At 48.3% G+C, this 20,167-nt stretch overlaps 1 protein-coding gene across 1 annotated transcript in view; it reads left to right on the top strand.

Moving 5' to 3' along the window:
• Positions 1–19,890, top strand: part of LOC119171459 (uncharacterized) — an 81,651-nt gene extending 61,761 nt beyond the window's left edge. Inside the window, exon 3 of the mRNA XM_037422271.2 lies at positions 19,169–19,890. Coding sequence (XP_037278168.1) covers positions 19,169–19,473 — 305 coding nt within the window. The 3' untranslated portion in view covers positions 19,474–19,890. The remainder of the gene's footprint in view (positions 1–19,168) is intronic.
• Positions 19,891–20,167: the final 277 nt, after the last annotated feature.

Below are 20,167 nucleotides of genomic sequence, written 5' to 3'. Positions count from 1 at the left end.
GGCTTCGGTAATTGGCATGCACGTTTGGCGTCTGGAATGAGAGTTAATGACCGCGTTGTTCGTTTAATTTTATCGCCGATGCCTTTAACACGAAACCGTTTGGAAGCTGGTGGTAATGCAGCGGTTTCACTGCATCCAGAAGTCATCTGCCTAGTCGTCCGTCCAGGGCCTCTTGGCACATTGGCCGTACGTCGTATTCCACCTCCTCGAGAGGTAACTAACGCCTTTCCTGTTCGATAGTTTCTTAGTAGCGCACAGCGTATAACTGGTCTGAGTAAAACTGCGTCTAGCGTTTGTGTAAGTTATAATGAGACTATTTAGAATTTTTCAGTGTGTGAGCGCCTCTAGTGTTCGTGTATACTAACTAGTTCAATAAACTTCCGCCTTTTTCCCCCATGCCACGTAGGTTCTTAAGAGAACATCAGTGTGCATGTGGTGGGCCGCATAAAGCCACCACAAGCCCATAAAGGCCCACCACAAACATAAAGGCCCACCACAAACATAAAGGCCCACCACAAACATAAAGGCCCACCACAAACATAAAGGCCCACCACAAACGTAAAGGCCCACCACACGCTTGTGGTGGGCCTTTACTGTTGCTCCTTGATGGAAACCCTGTGTCGTCATTGCTGCTTCTCTGACGCATTGCACTGATTAACGGGAGCATTTTGGCGAGTTTATTGGTATTTCATCGATCTCCCGTTTACTGTACGTATTCTAGGATGAAACAGAGGCGAAATCCGTATAAAATTTCTCTGCGCTTCACCGGAACTCCGTATAGTTGAGTTTCCTTTGCAACTTCGTCATTCCAAACCATGGTACCTATTATGTTGCAGAAGGATTACGCCGAAGGAAAAAAAACAAAGCAGAAAATACATAAAGGACGTCCGCTATGCACTTCCCTTCCTTTTAGCTTGTCGAAAAACGCCGGAAAGTTACTGGCAGGCATTCAACTGTGTCGTGCTAGCGAAGACGAGAGCCGGAGTGGAGCGAAAACGCGCAGGAGGTGAGGGGGGGAGAGTGTTGGAAGGAGGGGAGGGGGAATCCTCTTTGGGTTCCTCCACGTCGCAATCCCTTTGGTTTCTGCTCTGCTGTGCGGTTGTGAGAGCCGGTGGCGTCATGTATATATACCAGCAGTCTCACCTCGCCAGCGATGGCTGCAGGCTCTCCATCCAGTCTCTCTTGACATGTTTCAAATTCCTCCTCTCTCTCTTTCTCAACTCGCGCGTCCCTTTTTCTTTATTGGCGTTCATCCTGTCACCCCCCTCTTCACCGTTTGGCTTGGCATCTCTGTTTAGAGCCGTCAGAGCCGGTGGCATTCCCCGGGCCTGCCAATATCGCGGCGGGCTTTCAGTTTTGAAAATGAGAGAAAAATAAGGAAACGAAAATAGCTTTCTTTTTCTTTTTTTTTTTTGCAGAGCGTTCTTAGATCGCAAGCGAAGCGCTGCACCGGAGACATCGGAAGAAGAAAATATAAGGGAGGGAGGTTATAGTAGGTTGGAAAGAAGGAAGGGGACGAAAGAGGTGTTTCCAACTTCCTTCTCAAGGTGGCCAAGATGAAATCAGCTTCTTCGCTAACGTTGTACCCTTTTATTTTTTTCTGTTTTTTTTTTGGTCCGTCTTCCAATTCGTTTCGTTTGGCAGGTGGTCGTAAATTTTACGCTTCTCTATTCCCAAACCGCATCCACTGCGCGGCTGTTCGTATGTGCATGTATGTATACGTGTATATATATGCGGGCACCTCTCTTTCCGCTCTTTCTTCGAGTCTTTATACGCTTCGCCCGCTACGCGAAAGGAAAACAAATTTTTTTGGGATCGCTCGCAAGACGAACGCCTGTGTTCCAACTTACTGGTGGGCCAGTGAAAAAAAAAAAAAAAAAACAGTAGCCGGGATGGAGAGCGGTGTACACAAACAACGGTGCGACGAGTATTTGTGTGTTTGTGGTAGCTCAGATGCGAAAAAATAGAGAAAAAGATATACTGTTTTTTTGTGTGAGTAAAATGGGCTCCTGTGCACGCGGATTTGACGTGGTGATGCTTCGGAAAATGATAGAGCCCGTGAGGGGAACGCCTGCAGAAGTTGAAACACGAGCCGGGGTCACACAGTGACGGCTCGCGAATTACGATTTTGCTGCCGTGCAGGTATGTCTGAAAGAGGGAGGGTGTTATGCTTTAAGGTGACGAAATACTCCGCTTCTTGTTATGACAATTTCAAATCACGCGGGGGGTAAGTTGGCGATTTTGTTGTTTTTGTTTGCCACAGTTTTCTTGTTATTGCTACATCGATCGTCTTCGTAATCATCATGATCATCATCACCATAATCTTTAGGGTTGAAGTTCTTACTTTAAATCTGGATGTCTATTGGGCAGTGCTACTGAAGCTGTCTCTATTCGAAGTGTGCTACTTGCGCGGAACTATAGTGCGTTTTTAGAAATGTAGCGCTGATTTGGTAGCTGCGAACCTATATTAAGCTGGAAATCCGACTTTTTGCCGGTACCCCCATGCAGGCTATAATGGAGAATTCTATGGAGACGTGGTGGGAGGTATAGGAGGGGGTGTACTTAAATTTACGGGGAAGTCAGTAGTTGAGCCGCAAAACATACATGCAGCTATATCTCCATTCTTATACATTCGGGTGACACGACAGCCGTTGTCGACGCAGCTGGGGCGAAAGCAGGTCGCGATTGTTAATTTCGTATATAGTCGCTCATTAACAGTGAAAGCATCTTCTAGCGGCGTGTATACAAAAGGCGTGAAATGCTGGCCTCAGGTAACTCGGAGCTCGTCGCGGATGAAACGCCCCGCGGTTCCTATGTCGCAACCCGTGCGAGCAGCGACAATGGTATACCCACGCTGAATCGTGCGCCACTTGTGGATGTAAACGGGGCATGTACCATTCGCAGGCTTTGGCACGTACTGGACAACGGCAGTCGGAAAGGTTGGGAAGTTCTCTGTTCGCAAATGCGTGCGCAAAGTTTAAAGATAGTTGGGAAAACAGTTGATGGGCTGCACGTTAGTTGCAGTTTGCCCTCAGATTCAGGCTCAACCGGCGTACCGCATGCGCAGCTGATGACGGAAGGGGTGCGTAAAATTGATATAAAAGCGAAACTGCGCAATTTGCAAATAAAATTGTTTCTATTTCTCTATCTGTGCAGTGTGCTTTGCCGGCGCGCTTCGCCCGCAGTTCCATGACGCAATGCTTTGGTTGTTTTGCCGGGGGACTGTCTCTGCTGCTGCTGTTCGGTCGATTCCGATGACGCTTGACTGCTTCCACGTTGATCACTGGTTTATATGAGCAGCCGTGCGACATTGCAGGATGTGAAAGATCTGTGGAGGGTTAGAGGGTCAGAGGTCGGCTGCAAAGGTGCCCATTACGTATATACGTATATTCTACACGTATTTAAGTGCACAGCTTGTGTGGGTGGCTCGTCTGAATGCGTTGTTGTGATGACCTGAAATCTGAACGGACACTCGTGCCGCTGGCCATGATATGATGTACTTCGAATGTTCAACACGGGGTTAGGGGGCGGAGGGACTGAATTATTACTTTTGCAGTCAATATCCCGGCAACTGCAGCAAGCATGCTGTAGTAAATTGGTGAGCAGAAATTACTAATAGCTTTTTGTAATATTACTTGCGCTCAGACCTGTCGAACAATCATTAGGTTCTGCGATTTCCAGTGCCATTGGTGAATGTGGTGTTGTCTTCACACCTGCTGAAAATGGGAGGCACAACATTGAGGCAATGTGTGTGTGGAGCTAATGTCTGTAAGTCAGTTATACTTCTCTGGTAGCTAGTGAATACTTTATTTTCTCTCCGTTTTAAGGCGTAACACGCTTAGTCCAAGGAGTTTGCAACGCGAGTTTCTTGGACTAATTGCGGCCCTCAAGCCCATATTCAGTGCTAAGGAGAGTCAGTTGAGCGATGGCGTCGCTTCATGCGCGAAGCGTCATTAGATCTAGATTGAATGGCGACAGTTGTACTGTCATATCAGCGAACATTATAGCCAGCATTAGTCAAGGCCTGTACTACCATTCAGTCAACAGAAGTCAACTTCAGAAATCATTCATTAACATTGAGCAACATTATCGTGCACTACAGAGCTAGCCATTGCTGCTGGTAAGCGAGCAGATACACTAAGTTATAGGTTACCTTTTCGCTAGTTCTCAAGTCTCTAGGTGGTGTAGGCCCGTGTGCTCAGATTTGGGCGCACGTTAAAGAACCCCAGGTGGTCGAAATTTCCGGAATCCTCCACTACGGCGTCTCTCATAATCATATGGTGGTTTTGGGACGTTAAACCCCACAAATCAATTAAGTCTCTAGGTGGGGAGAGGTGTTACTTTTAATAGAAATACTTAATGTAATGATTCGTAAGAAATGATATCTCTGGAAGCTGAACTGTTCTCCCAGAGTTCCGAAATCCTACCGTGTTTTTGTTTTTGGAATCAACGTTCTTTTTTTACTTGCTGGTATTTCTAATGCGTCGTTCGGACAATTATTACAGAGGCAGGAGAAATTTTCTTTTCGCCATGACATGCAGAGCCCAAAATGACACCCGATCACATATGCCTGCCCGGCCCCGACTTCATATCAAGGAGGTGACCCCAACATTCTCATCCCTCCGAAAAAAAAATAATAATTAGCCCAAGCCCCTGGTAGGAAAGCCGAAGATGTTCTTGTCTCTGGTATACTATTTGCCTGCAGCAGTCGTGACCACCATCTGACGACTCTGTACATCAAATGGGCCTTCCGAATCCACTTATTTCTGGCAGTCTCAGAGTAAGCGCAGTTATAACTGCTTTGCCATGCAATTGTGCGGACTTCCCCTCTCTACTGCTGTGCCAGTCAGGTCGCATTCTATTGTTCATTGAAACGTTTTATACTGCTCAATTTTTCGCAACGTGGTCCAACGCTCTTATATTAGCGGGCCTGTAAAGCCGACGTCTCGACCTTCCTGCTTCGTCTATGGATGTTAGCTTAACGAAAAGGAATGGCGTACCACTTTGATAATTCTACCGTCATGTCCATTGTACTGTTTAAGCAAGTAATACTCGTGACACCCAAGGCACGCTCATCGAACCAAACCGTACCAGTTCCTTTTTAACCTGCTTATACTTGGCAAAATATTAGTGATACAATTCTCTTTCCATTTGGTTCCCATTATTATAAACTGGTCTATCATAATTCTGAACAAGAAAAAAAAATTAAAGACATAGGTGTGGGCACAGCGGGAGGAAGGAGCAAGCCCCCCGTGTCATCCTGAAGAGGGGAGTTGCTATTTCGCCTCATACATTTATTCACCTTATAACCTTAGTCCGCCAGGCTACAGAGACGCATATCTTTTTGGCGATAATGACGACTGAAGATTCTTGATGTAGCATTCGAACTGTTTGCTTCTCACCTTTCGCTTCGAAAAGTCGTGGACCCGTGGTGGATCGCCGGCTTTGCGGAAGTTGTGACGCGCTTGCACGTCACAACTTTCGTGTAACTTTTCGCACCACCTTTAATTCCCTCACCCCTTCCCCCAGTGCAGGGTAGCAAACCGGGCGTGCGTCTGGTTGACCTCCCTGCCTTTCATTTCTTCTCTTCCTCCTCCTTCGCACCATTTGCGGAGCTTGTTTACTTTCAAGTTTAACCAAACAAAGGGAAGCGAGTGCTGAAGCCACACGTGCTCCTCCCCCCCCCCCTTTCCTATGAAGAACCGTGCGTATGCATACGATTACAAACAGTATATATTCAATCGTTCCCCGTCGCTCTCAGACATACGGCGATTTCATCGCTGCTGCTTGTCTAGATGAGGTGTCTCGATGGCAGCGTGAAAGAGACGCTTCCTTTTGCCGCCGCTCTTGGATCTGACGTCGCTTGCCGCGCTCGATCGGCGGCGAGAGTTCTCTCTTGACAGGTCGCGGCACAGCTTCGCACTCCATCCCAGACGTGCGTCTCGCCAGCTGGTCCGGATGCGCTCGCCGTGCGCCCTGCGACGTATACGTATGCGCGTGCACGCTTGGCTGAGGCTCGCCGCGAACTCGCCCGTGTGGTAATGGGACTCTCTACCGTGCTTTATGCGTGCGCCATAACGCCTTTGCTGGCTCCTTCTTGTGCGATAGAGGATATGCGAAGTGCTGGGGGTCACATGCCCTGTCACACTGTAAGGCCGTTCATGGACATGTACAGGATGACCAGGTTTTCGCTTAACGGCACGAGTGAGCGTGGAGAACTGACAAGCAGTGTGCATGATAGAGATAGTGGCACCAGCTCATGCGTTCCTATTTGTAAGTCAAGGCATTAAAGGCATGAAGAATCCTGTATGAGGCTGCACAAGATATATTGAGACGTCTAACTGCTCTACCATAGGGAGACCCCCGCCTCGTTGTACGATTATCACATTCCTTTTTTTGTATCTGTCTGTCTGTCTGTCTGTCTGTCTGTCTGTCTGTCTGTCTGTCTGTCTGTCTGTCTGTCTGTCTGTCTGTCTGTCTGTCTGTCTGTCTGTCTGTCTGTCTGTCTGTCTGTCATTGGATTTTTATTTCCCGGTCAACACCGTGTCACGCCTGCATTTCTCGCTCTATATTTTTCTGCCTCCCAACATGGTTTTATAGGCAGTCATAATATTTATAACGCCGATTTCCACGTAGTGAACCAAACACTAACATCTCATTAACCTCTCTGCCTTTCGTTGTCATCCTCTCTTTCTTTCTGGCTGACATTTGTAGAGACGTGCACCGCCACTGTATGCATGTGTCGAACCAAAGACCCCTTGATGACATCCGGCCCGGTTCCTTCAACCGATGTGCCTGAATATAGCATCGGTAGGCAAGAAGAGCTTTAAAAACTAGCCCGCTCATTTTTTACTCTTTCCTTCCTTTATTTGGCAAAATACGTTCAAATAAATGTTCCTTTGAACTTCTTAAAATAGATAAAAGATTCCTTTGAACTTCACGTAGGTTCCTTTTAACTGAAAAATCAAAGAGAGACATTTCTTACATTCAAAAGGAACTTCGAAACGTGCTTTCAATATCGAAGTCAGGAGCTGGTAAATGAGGTGACCGGAAGTTTTCTGGGGTACAACACATGTGACCTTGAAGCCGTCTTTACCCATGAAGAATGACGTGCAGAACTTCGCATGTTCTCTAGCGCACCGAAACAACCCACGTGCACCCGTTTTTCGTCTACGTGGGCGCGCGGTTTCGTTACGTCAAGCGCTGAAAGCCGGGCACTATACGAGCTGGCGACAGTGCACAGGCGCACCATCACATGGATGTTCGCGTTGTGATCGGTGAGGTCGACGGCGCCACCAACGCCCTCGCACTCTCGGCAGCTGCATGGATTGCGCCCGCTTATCTCGCCACCAATTTGCTTCGCTACTCGCATGCAGACAGAGTCACCGAGCCGCCGTCGAAATAATGGCTCGTTTATTTGACTTGCCGCCCTTTTTGTATGCATACCCTTCGCCACCCGGCGGGCCCTAATTTCGAGCCGTGTGAAAGCGTTTCCTTTCATCTTTCTTTCTCGCTCATCTGAACAGATCTAGATTCCCGGCCTAGCGAGTAATTTTTTTTTTATTCTTTATGCCCGAGAGAGGAATCTAGCTCTATGGAATTCTTAGGAGTGACGGACTGGCGGTGATGAACCAGACGTGTACGAGCGTCGTTGACCAGGCACGATGGGCGACATGCGAAGGACCGGTTTCGGAAGTACATGCACACACGAAAACTCACTCAGCTGCTCTATGCTCTACGCTGGTAGCTACTTTTTGAGGGCGCTCGCTGCTTTTTTTTTGGACGTGCCTCGGTAACAGCTTTAAACAACGCGTAATGGTACCTCGAACGCCTCGTACGCGTGGGTGACAATGGGACATTGTGTTCACTTCGTGGCGACAATTCGTTTAGCGTACCACGGAAGCACGCTATGCCTCGGGGCCCAAAAAGCTCACCGGGAAGCCTGAAAGGTGGCCTCAACAACGACTCCAGGAAGGGGCTTTAGTCCAGGACAAAAGCCTAGGAAAAGAGGTGTCAGAATTTCAACGTAGCCAACAACATGGCCTGAGGCGCACCCCCCTCGCTCTTTCTCGTTCTCTCTTTCTCTCTCTCGTTGGCGTTGCTGCGGCTAATTACTTGCGCGACGCAGAACGCGCACGCTGCAAGCTTCCCCCGACTGCCGGTTGAAGTAAACGTACGATAAAGCGACGCTAGTCGCCGGCACAGATGCGCCCGCGGAGGCCGACGTGACGCCGCTAGGCATGGAGTGCAGGCATCACGTGGTGGGCATGCCGTCGTGTACACACACACACACACACACACACACACACACACACACACACACACACACACACACACACACACACACACACGTCGGCACAGGAGATCTCTTCGGGGCTCCTCTGCTCGGGGTGTACTGCCAGGTCGGCTTCGTCCAAGGCTTGTCCAAACTAAAGGGCCCCGGCGTCGCGATTGTGTCGGCGTAAGCATTCGAGCTGGCGGCGGTGGCGTCGTCGAAATTCTTCGCCGCTTCCTGCGTCCGAAGCCGGGCCCCGTTTATGGGCGCCGGTTCTTCTTCCTGGTGGATGGCCGCCGTGGATCGGTCGGAGACCTCCGATAGGCGAGCGCCTCCTCGGCATGCCAATGAGCCCCGCTGCCGGCAATATCTCTCTCGCGCGCAATACCTGCCTGCTCGCGCTGCCCACTCGTCACCCTGGGCAGAGCCTCCCGAGGCCGCTGGCTTCTTGCCGAGTGTTCTGCGCCGCGTGCGTGTTTGCACACGCTTGGCGCTCGCCCAGGTGAGGAGTTTAATGGTGACCAGCTGCGGCGGCACGCTTGTTCTCCTATGTGGGCTGCATGGAGCACGTCCGTCGTGGTCTCTTCACTGAACCTCATGAACGGCGGTAGCCTAGTCTGTCGGTCGCGTCCTTTGTCATCAATCGGCGGTGTTTAAAGCAGCGTTTGTGTTCTGAAACCCCAATGCGTTGCAACAGCAATATCAGGGCGACCAGCGGCCGGGGCAACTTGCCGGGGAACACAGAAGTCAACGGCGTGTTTGTGTATCTACGGCGGTGTAGGACAAGTATATGGTTTGTGGAAAGACGGCAGGGGCCATTTAGCGTGTAGGACGTCGCTGGTCAAGGACCACTGTAGGAGCGAGTACCCGGTCCTTATGTGCGCGTACGTCCCAGCTTGTTCTCTTCGGCACATCCTTCGCGCCTATAGATCTTACGGAAGAGTAGGACTCGTGCACCTCGGTGTGCACCATTGGTGGCATTGTTTGAAAGTCCTGAACAGGTTACGAGCAGTTTCGACACATCGATATTTTTTTTATTTTCTGCCTGTATTTATCAATCTACAGTGCACGGAGATTAGGCAAAGAGATACATGAACAGTATGTCGAAAGCATGCAGACTGTACGTACAAACTAGACAGTGTTTGAGGATGTTCATTGGATATTACGAGATATCCAACGCCCACCAATGCGGTACTAACCCTTCAAGTTTCTATAGAGTGCTAAAAGCGCAGCCATTACCGATGCTCACTAACAAAGGACTCATATAATGAGGTACCTGTAATAGTTCTGACAAAGGCTACACATACACAACTGTGCCTATACACATCTGCCTGTGTATCTACCTTGACAGGTTGTGGCGCTGTGTGGTGGCTGCATTTTAAAACTGTGGCGGTGAAAATGCTTTAGGCCCGTGTGCTCAGATTCGGGTGCACGTTCAAGAACCCCAAGTGGCCGAAATCTCTGGAGCCCTCCAGTACGGCGTATTTCATTATAATATGATGGCTTTGGAACGCTAAAACCAACATATCAATGTGTGTTATGCTGTGAGGTAAAAATGACAAAAACACATGCCCCAGCACAGTCGTGAGAAGCAGCAGCACAACCAATTGCGTCCGAAGTTTGTGGACTTCTGCAACCTCCCTCTGTGCGCCCGTCCACACAAAAATAACACGGTGCAGTACAAAGCGAAGGTGTGTTCGGCTATGACGTATCCTTACTCACGAAACTGCCTTTGTTTGATCTTTCCCTTCCTTGTGCCTATGTCATAGTGCTTTGTTTCTTACGGAACCTATGGAAGAGTATCATTTGCTCTTTCAAGGCGTTCATACCTATAGAGCTCCAGTTAACACCGCGCGCTAATGACCAGCTTTTCCGTCCACTGTGTACATACAGGGTGCCTCTGCAAGTGGCCACATGATAGATATCTAAAAAGAAAGTAAGTCTTAACAAACAAAACTTTGCCGTGATAAAGATATACGTACAACCTCAAGACCGGACACTGGAGCTTTCTGGGGGGGGAGATTTCGGGGCTCGCACATGGCGAAATGTAAAACGCTGTAATCGGCGGTGCTCTGCACGTCTGCCGCATCCTTTTATTCGCCTCTCGTTCTTTCGCGACACCTTGTGCGAAACGAATGCTCCCCCCTCCCCTTTCCCCTCTGTGTAGTGTGGCCCTATCTTTGTGTAGTGGACCTCTACGCCTGTGCCGCCGCCAGAGTGCGTGCATTTTGCCTTGTCCAGCAGGGCTGCTGTTTCCCGTGCACGGCGGGTGGTAGACCTGCACGGCAAAAAAAAAAAAAAAAAAAGAAAGAAAGAAAGAAAGAAAGAAAGAAAGAAAGGAGAAGGAGTGTAAGGGAGGGGATGCAGGCGGTGTAGCGTTTGAGGACGTTTCTCGGCAATCAGGTCTGCGAGGCTTTGCCGGAAGAGGCGAGAACGTGAGTCCGTGCTCAAATTGCCCCCTGATTCGACCGGGCGCTTGGGCGGCGGCTGATCTCGGTCCTTGGTGCGGATCGTCGTCGGCTTCTCGTCTCGTCTCGGTCGGCCTCCTGTTAGCACGCTATACGTGTGCTGGGATTTGAGAAAAAGAACACGCCGGAAGGATGAGGGGAAGGTGGGTGTTCTAGATGTAAACGAGGGAATAAAAAAAAAAAAAGGGAAAGCGAAGCCGTGTAAGACTGGCAGTTGCTCAGCCCTCTGGTCGCGTATTCCCGAAGACCGGGTGCTTTCAACAGAGGAAGCGCGAGGTGAAAACTTGTAAACGGTTTTGGGGACGAGGGACACTGGAAAGATCAGGCTTGTTTCCAAAGGTCGAGCGTTTCAGTAAACAGAAAAAAAGTAGACATGAAAAGTTTGGGGTGTGTGTACCCTCATGACAGCTAGAGTGAAGTGCAATACGTCATTGAAGGTCAGATAGCCTATAGCGCGTAGTTTAGGGGCTCCATACTGTCCATCTTACGTGCTTTCTCCTTGCATGTTATTACAATAATTTGTTCGGAGTGTTAAAAATGGAGTAGGGGTAGGGACTTCCTGAAGGCCTTGATTACTTTAGGCAGGAGCCATTTTCATCATTTATTTCCGGTAAAACACCCCTCTTCATCAAAATTTGTTAGGGGGCGGGTAACTGGCCCACTTTCTTCGACTACGGGCCTGTCTCCTGTACCTCTCAAACATGAGATCATTTTAGTCACGTGCGAGAGAGGAGGCACGAGCGCAGTACTCTTGACCGACCAATTTTGGGCTACAGTGTTTTTTGACGTGATATCCACCTCAATACCGGTCAGTGTATCTTATATAAACAGCATTCTGTAAGCTCAAGTTGTATACGACGTCGAAGCGATTTTCTTCAATGCTTCAGCATTTCTTCTAGCAGTTTATACTCGGCGCCAGCTCAAAGAGAAATCAGAAAATTTGGCCAATCGGACGTGAGTCTTCTCGAGTGCATAGATCCCCTACTTGTTATTTATTTATTTATTTATTTATTTATTTATTTATTTATTTATTTATTTATTTATTTATTTATTTATTTACAGCTTCTGGCCCATCAGTGACCTGTAAGTCGCTAGTTCGGCAGCTTCGTTATGACGTAGCCATTTGCCTATGAGCACGCACCGCATAGCGTCCCGGCGCAGCACACGGTGGCAACCCTGGGAACCCGCGCGCGTTCGGCCACATATTATCGCCCATGGCGATCTCGCATTTGTTCAGCCACCGGTGGCTCGTCGTCTCGCCTCGTTTTCCCAAGTCGTACTGCGGAATGGGAATGCGGACCGGCGCCTTCTTTTGTCTCCCGTTGCGCCGGCGGTGGTGCTGCGGATGAACGGCGATAAGAGCACTGCCTTTCGTTGCCTTTGGGACGCCTGTGTCGATTACGCCCCCGCGATCGCTGTACGCAGCGTGACGGCCCGATGACGCTGGGGGCTCTCGTCGCGCTCTGCAATGCTAGAAACAACGTACATATCTTAGAAAAAAGGTGGTAGTACTTGCTAACTTTGGGGTATATTTTACATTTTATTGAGGTTGTTATGACCACATTTCAAGGAATGCACAACACTGATTAGACCCATAGCCATAGGCTAGTAAGGGGTCTAACGAGAGAAAGTATACAAGCAGAATACAATTTGTGTATAAGAAAAAAAAATCAAAACATCAAAAAACGTTGATATTTCAACAAACGAACAAAAATACAAGAAGATACACATTGTTGCACTTTGTTCATAAATAGTGAAATAATCAAGTATAGACAAAACATCAAACTATGTGTAAGGCTTAGTACATGGTCATTACTATTGATCTACATGTAGCAAATATTTTTTGAGTGCGCTCGAGAAAACCCTAGAATCTTTAATCTGAAGTGGTATGTTATTCCACACTTTAACTCCTACGAACTGTAGTAAGCGTTCACCATACACGTTTTTAGTGGGTGGAAGATTAAAATTCCGCAATGTCATGCATCTAGTGACGCGGGACGAGGAAGAAAAGATAGATACATCGAAAGGTACACTGTGTGCAATAACATTGTTGGTGACTGCAATTTTATGTGGCCGTATGTAATCAAAAGGTAGAATATCCAATTTGTGAAACAAAGACTCACTGGGTTCATTATATGCCGCATAGTCTATAATTCTAAGTGCACGCTTTTGTAATATCCGGATAGGATCAAGGTAAGTTTTAAAGGTCCATCCCCATGAGTCTAAGCAGTATGATAGAGGACTATGAACAAACGAAAAATAAAGGACTCTGAGAATATTTCTGCTAAAATAATTTCTAGCAGCCAGTAGCATACTGCAGCCAGATGCTAGCTTAGTACAAACATAGTTATGGGGTAGTAATGGTTTGTCACATATGTTACAACACAGGTAATAAGTGCAGTTAGTAACGGCAAGGGTGGTAATAGTTACTACCTCTGCTGTTACTACCAGGAGTTAGTAACTGTTACTACCCTAGCTGTTACCCTCTATGGGTAGTAACCTTGAAGGTTTCAAGAAAAAAAAGTAGTAACCGATACTACCCAGTTCATTCATTTGGGCATATTATTCCTCCGCTGCTAATGTTGGCTAATCAATGTCTTATAACTACACAAATTCAGGTAAGAATCGGGGTGCGCCATGAATGCGAAGAATACATAGTCAAAAGCCGGGTAGCGAAGAGGTAGTAACGGGGCATGAAAGGTTGTAACGGCTGCAGTTACTACCTATTTCGTTTCAGTTACTAACTGTTTACTAACGTGGGTAGTAAAGAGGTCGCAAAAGTTAGTAATGGTTGTAGCTAGTAACTGTTTTCTAACGTGGGTAGTAAACAGGTAGCAAAAGGGTAGTAACGGTCGAAGAAAGGTAGCAACCGCTGTAGTTACTACCTATTTGCTTGCAGTTGCTACCTTTTTACTAACTTTTTTTAAGATTGTACGGTAAGCCCCGCCGCGGTGGTCTAGTGGCTAAGGTACCCGGCTGCTGACCCGCAGGTCGCGGGTTCAAATTCCGGCTGCGGCGGCTGCATTTCCGATGGAGGCGGAAATGTTGTAGGCCCGTGTACTCAGATTTGGGTGCGCGTTAAAGAACCCCAGGTGGTCGAAATTTCCGGAGCCCTCCACTACGGCGTCTCTCATAATCATATGGTGGTTTTGGGACGTTAAACCACACAAATCTAATCAAGATTGTACGGTAAGAAAGAGACGCGAGACAGGCGGGGTGTTATCTGCAGAACAGCCGCGACATGCAAGTTCGCAATAACGGCGCGGCGACGCAGTTGTGGCTTAATCGTGCCGCGTGAAAGTGGTGGGTGTAGAAACGGGTGGTAACTCAACGGAGTGAGGCGGCGGATACGAAATCGGAATGACCGCAGTCACCTCACGCTGATAAGTTTGGGCAGCGTTGTTTTGGCGGAAGCATCACTGTGGTATGGGATGACCGATGCAGCTTCAGCACTCATTCCATACGGGATCTCGTGCAGGTTTGAGAACAGCACTTTGCGATTGATGGCGAAGCACTGGAGGTTGTAAAGGAATACGCCCACTTAGGACTAGTAGTAATCGCGGAAGACTGAAGTAACTATAGACCGATAAGAATGGGATGGAGCACATTCGGTAAGCATTCTCAAATCATGAATGGTAGTTGACCTATGCTGCTCAAGTGTAAGATATATAACAGCTGCATCTTACCGGTGTGGGGACGGAAACGTGGAGGATTACAAAGAGGGCTCGACTTGAACTGAGGACGACGCAGCGAGCAGTGGGAGGGAACGTGAAAGGTGTAACCTTAAATGTGCGGGCAGAGTGGATCAGGCAACAAACAGGTGTTGAGAACATCTTAGCCGAAATCAACAAGGAGAAATCGTCATGGGCAGGGCACGTAGCGCGATGGCAAGACAACAGCTAGTCATTAAGTACCATTGACTGCATTCCAAGAGAAGGCAGTCAATGTTAAGTGGGCAGATGGGATTAGAAAGGTCATGGGTGTGACATGGCGGGTATAACATTTGAGGGTATAACGTAAATATTTGTACATATCTCAAAAATGTTTGTAATTTAAATTTATATTCTATCGCCTGTATATTTACATCTAAACTAATTCTTGTGCACTTTTCGTATAGCATTGAGGATGATTTTTTTCTGTTTTTCCTGTCTTCTTAATCGTTCACTATATGCTTCCATTTGCCTTACGTAATTATGGCATGCCACCTAATTTATTTTTCTTGTGTTAATGCTAACCTAGGGTCCCGCTGCAGGCGCTCGACTTTACAACCATTGTCTGCATAGTACTAACCATGAACGTACGTATCTTGAATGAATAATTAAAGAAACTGAAACCTGGAAGGGGCATTTTCACTGCAGTGGGCGTAGCCAGGCTGATAATGATGCAGGTCTGACCTGGTAACAGGGGCTTTGAGACAATCACGAGATGCATACAAGCACAGGTAATTTTAATGGAACTCTTGTACAACGAAAGTATGGTTATAACGAAGTATTATTTACGTCCCGTACGTATTACAAGCGTGACGCTGTGCGTCTTTCGCAAAAAAACTTTCAGGGTCTCTAACGCATTGGCCAAAGACGGCTCGAGGGCAAAAACCACCTGCTTCTTGTTTTTTCTTCTCAGTCAATGCATTGAACCTTCCTCCGATTCCCTTCTAAAGCTTTCTGCAGCACGCCACCTAATTTTGCATTGCCTTCGGGATAGGACCATCTTTGACCATGTGACTTCGCGTTGTGAGGCGTCCTGGTGACGTCCCACAACGTCACCAGGACGACCTGATCACGTTATCACGTGATGACTTCTTACATCATTCGTGTTGACGCAGATGGGCAGTTTTCGAGTTCAATGAGGCATCGAAGGAACGTTGTCACTCAGGTGTCTCAGTGCTTAGCGAAAGTTGTTCTAAATATAAAGATGCTTACGCGCCTCAACGCGCGGTGATACACATGCGCACATCATATTTAGTGGTCGCGCGTGCGTACGCGCACAGCGAGCAGGAAAGCAAGAGCTTCGCAGTGGCGAAGCAACAACGCTAGCGTTCCCTGACATCTGTGACCGCGAAAACCTTCGTTTGCCCCGCGCGGGCCTTTGCCTGCGGCTGCGTGGCTTTTCCTCCCTCGTGCTCCTTTCCCCTCCATCGTTTTCCTCCGGCGTGGTTCGTCCCGGCGGCCCGCTTTGCGTCGGCGTCTGTACGGCCGCCATCATTATTGTTGCTGCCCTCTTCTCCCCCGTGGACGTCGTCTTCTTGTGTTGTGCGCGGCAAGAAAAAGGAAGGAAGGAAGCATTTTCTTGGTTTGTTATTTTCATTGCTCCCAACGCGCGCGCGGCGTAGTATAAAAGGCAGCTCAGAAAAGAAGAGCCTCTTTTCCGCCATTGTCCTCCTGGGTTTTCGCTTTTACGACTCTGAGGGGAGAGAGCGGAGAGGAGGTGGGCTTCGCCCACGCTCGCTGGAAACGCTTTGGCGGCGGCCGGAGGGAAATCGTGAGGGCAAGCCCGCCTGTTTCGTTTCTCAGCCAAGCCGAAGCCAAGGCCCCCGCAGGCGTTAGGCCGTTGTGCCGGACTATGGCAGACCCGCGTTTAGCCGCCGTTTAAGCCGCCGGTGTACGTATACTACGTCGCTCCATCATCCGCAACTCGAGGGCGCGGCGTGTCGATCGAGTAGCAGGCTGCTACGGTGGCGGCGAACGCAACGAAAGCGGCAGAATCGCTCGGCGTAAGCGGCGTTTCTTTCTGCGGCCTACAGATGGCAGCAGCAGTACCGTTAGGCGCTGTAAAAACAAACGGCAGCTCGCGTGTGGCTGGTCTCGGTGTGCGTAGGGGCCGCCATAGCCGCTATACGCCCATGAAAGTTGTAGTTCCAAACCACCGTGTTCTAAACGCTCTGTTTTTGCTTCTCCATATGGAATGTTAGACTCGAAAAGTACGTGTACGCGTGTCTGAAATGAACAGAACCGAAAACGGATCGAACGTCTCACCTACGAAGTTATCGGAAGAACTGAGTGCACAAACTTCCAAATTTGAGTCGCAGCAATAATTACCGATTGATCTTGTGTGCTTATATCTCGCAAGCCCCGCCGCGGTGGTCTAGTGACTAAGGTACTCGGCTGCTGACTCGCAGGTCGCGGGATCGAATCCCGGCTGCGGTGGCTGCATTCCCGATGGAGGCGGAAATGCTGTAGGCCCGTGTGCTTAGGTTTGGGTGCTCGTCAAAGAACCCCAGGCGGTCAAAATTTTCAGAGCCCTCCATTACGGTGTCTCTCATAATCATATGGTAGTTTTGGGACTACCACATATCAATCGATCATCATTATCTCTCGCAATGCACAAAGCTAGTCCTGTTTTAATACCCTGCCCCGGGGAACGGTGGACAAGCCGTGTGACGTGACATCAATAGTGAACTGGCCCATGTAACGAAAAATATTTGGCGTCTGGCTGACCTCGTTATAACTTAAGTAGTGGGGGGGGGGGGGGGTAGATATCACCCACCTGACATGAGTTTATTGGAAAGAACGCTACCAATCGTCACGTGAATATCGTGTGTTAGATTTACGTTGGTGGCATGTTCACTACTCTTTGGCGCTTTCACTTATTTCCAGTCTGTTAATGAATACACACACGCGCGCGCACACACACACACACACACATACATATATATATATATATATATATATATATATATATATATATATATATATATATATATATATATATAAAGGAAAAGAAGTGTATACTTAATGGCTCGTTTTTCCTTGTTTTGACACAATAGTAATAAATTATATATACACTCTATGGTTTTTCTAGGCTGCAGTGTCTGCCACACCATGCTTACCGGAAACACTGGCCACCGTTTAGCATGATTTCTATCGCATGAGCGTTTAAATTTTTTTCTCTGCTGAAATGTTTTATACTAGTGTCGTTTACTTCTGTTTTATTACTAGAGAGTTACGGCAGACCAGGAATCCGGTCACGGTACGGCGCGCAGTACGGGTTTGGCGCATGCGCAGGTGAGTCGAAACCCGTTGTGCGCATGCTCAGTAACGCGGCCTCCGTGCCACGTATACCATACCGGGCCTGGATTACCGGTCTGCTATAATTCTCTCGTGTTAGAGGTGTTGGTGTTTCCGCTTGAGTGCGTTAACGTGTCCTCTTTTTTTTTTCTACAATGACTTCTGATTCGTACACTCAAACAGAACTGCTGACGGCAGCATCTCGTCAGGCTATACGTTGAGCAACAAACAAAATTGTATTGTAACCAAGGCGTAGAAATTTTCTAATTGCATAAAGTCGCTTTAATGAAGCTGACACCACGTTCATAAGGGGGCTTTGCTTCGCTCAGAAAAGCCTAACAACTTAGATTACTGCCGGCGTGAAATACAACAGTCGCCACCTTCACTACCGGACTACTTTCTCACTGTTGAGAGTAAACACATCCGCAAGAATGGATAGGCGCCTACCTGATACTTCGCGCAGCTAAAGAAGGGAACCGAGAACAGAAATGCCCTTTAACACGAGGATGACGGTATGAGAAGATAATAAAAAGAGGGAGGGGGCAGGAAGATAGATCTGAGACAAATGTGAAGCTGCTGATGACTAGCGTAGCCATTTTTTGCGGGGGTGGGGTGGAAAGATGTGTATGAACACATCACAAATTGAAAAATTTCGGTGGGTGCTCGAATTTCCCTGCATTCCCTACCCTTCCTGGTTAGACCAGTAGTGCTAGCTCTCGCCGATTAGTCATGTCATAAATTGAAGGGTCTTCTTGAAGGGAAACTAACAGCCTGACGTGGCTGAGTAAGAGAGGCACATGTACTTATCCTATGCATATATGAGCCCAGTGTGCTTCGTGAGAGGAAACAAAACACACATTTCACTCAAATTGCAAGTCCTATTTTGAACCGTACACTTCAGAAAAACAGATTTCATGGTTTTTAGAATACTAATTATCGCAATAAAAGTGATGGTAACTTCAGGAAGGCACATACATTGAAGCATGCTGTTCAGGCGAGACCTATGTCTGCTTGGTACATGTAGGCAAATGTTAAGCTGTTTTCACAATATGTTCAAATATCCCGTGTACTCAGATTTGGGTGCACGTTAAAGAACTCCAGGTGGTCAAAATTTCTGGAGCCCTCCACTACGGCGTCTCTCATAATCAGATAGTGGTTTTGGGACGTTAAACCCCACAAATCATCAACGATATGTTCAAATAGGGTGCTTCACAATAGTTCCTATGTTGCGAGGCTTTTATGAGTGATGTTACCAATCTTAAGGAGCCTACTTGGGCCATTTGAGTTAAAAAAAATGTTGCAACAACATAGCTTACATGGGCGATTTCCGGCCGCGTAGAAGTACGTCTTTGTCATTACTGGTGTACTGCGTTGATTGAACTGACGCCAACATGCCCTCTTTTGCTCTATGTGCGCAGTGCCTGCTGTGAGCGAGTCGCTGACGGCCAACCCGCTGGAGTGGACGGGCAACGTGACGGTGCGCAAGAAGCGTAAGCCTTACTCCAAGTTCCAGACGTTGGAACTGGAGAAGGAGTTTCTCTTCAACGCGTACGTGTCCAAGCAGAAGCGCTGGGAACTGGCGCGAAACCTCAACCTTACCGAACGCCAGGTGAAGATCTGGTTCCAGAACCGCCGCATGAAGAGCAAGAAGAACAGCCAGCGTCAGAACTCCGAGAACGCCGCCAACAGCCACCACAACGCCGCGGTCGTGGCGGCAAAGTAGCTGCTGGCCTGAGCAGGCCTCCTCCACCACCACCGCCACCTCATGCATCATTCACAACCACCACCCTCTTTCTGCCGCACACGGATGTCCACAGGGGGCGTGCGTTGCCTACCGCCGGCTACGCGGAAAAAACGGGGATTTACACTGTTGCGACGAAGCCGAAGAACGTTGACTGCTTACCAAAAGGGAACGCACTGTTCTGGGAAGCTATAACCGGACTTAGATCATTTGTAACGAGACCAGATTCAGTGTGCGCAAAGCCTGCTTAATCGTTAACGGCATTACCTGCCTGTCAGCCACCATTGCTGGAGCTACAGGAACTTCATCGTAGTCCTTCAGAGATGAGCAGCAAAAGAGATGCGTATGTCTTGATCGAATCATTCCTGGAGTATGGCGCTCCGCACTCTGGATCTTCCCGTGCACAAATCTGTGCATAAGAAACGAACGCTTCATCATTGCTTAAGCCTATAGAAACGAAACTATGTGACAGTCGAAGCTGATCCGCCTATTGAATTTTATTGGCCGCTAGGCTTTCCAAAGCTGTCCCCATCGTTCTCCGCTACGAACAAACCACCAGAACCGGTCCCCTGCGTGCCACCCATCGGTCCTTCGTGATCTGTGCCCTGGCTAGCGCCATATGGACGCTGTACGAGGTGCCGCCTTGCGAACGGCAGCCTATACGCACAGGCGGCCA

The sequence above is a fragment of the Rhipicephalus microplus genome, chromosome 4, assembly GCF_043290135.1.
Source record: "Rhipicephalus microplus isolate Deutch F79 chromosome 4, USDA_Rmic, whole genome shotgun sequence".
NCBI lineage: Eukaryota > Metazoa > Arthropoda > Arachnida > Ixodida > Ixodidae > Rhipicephalus > Rhipicephalus microplus.
The sequence above is the reverse complement of the archived record's forward strand: the minus strand, read 5'-3'. Positions and strand labels throughout refer to the sequence as shown.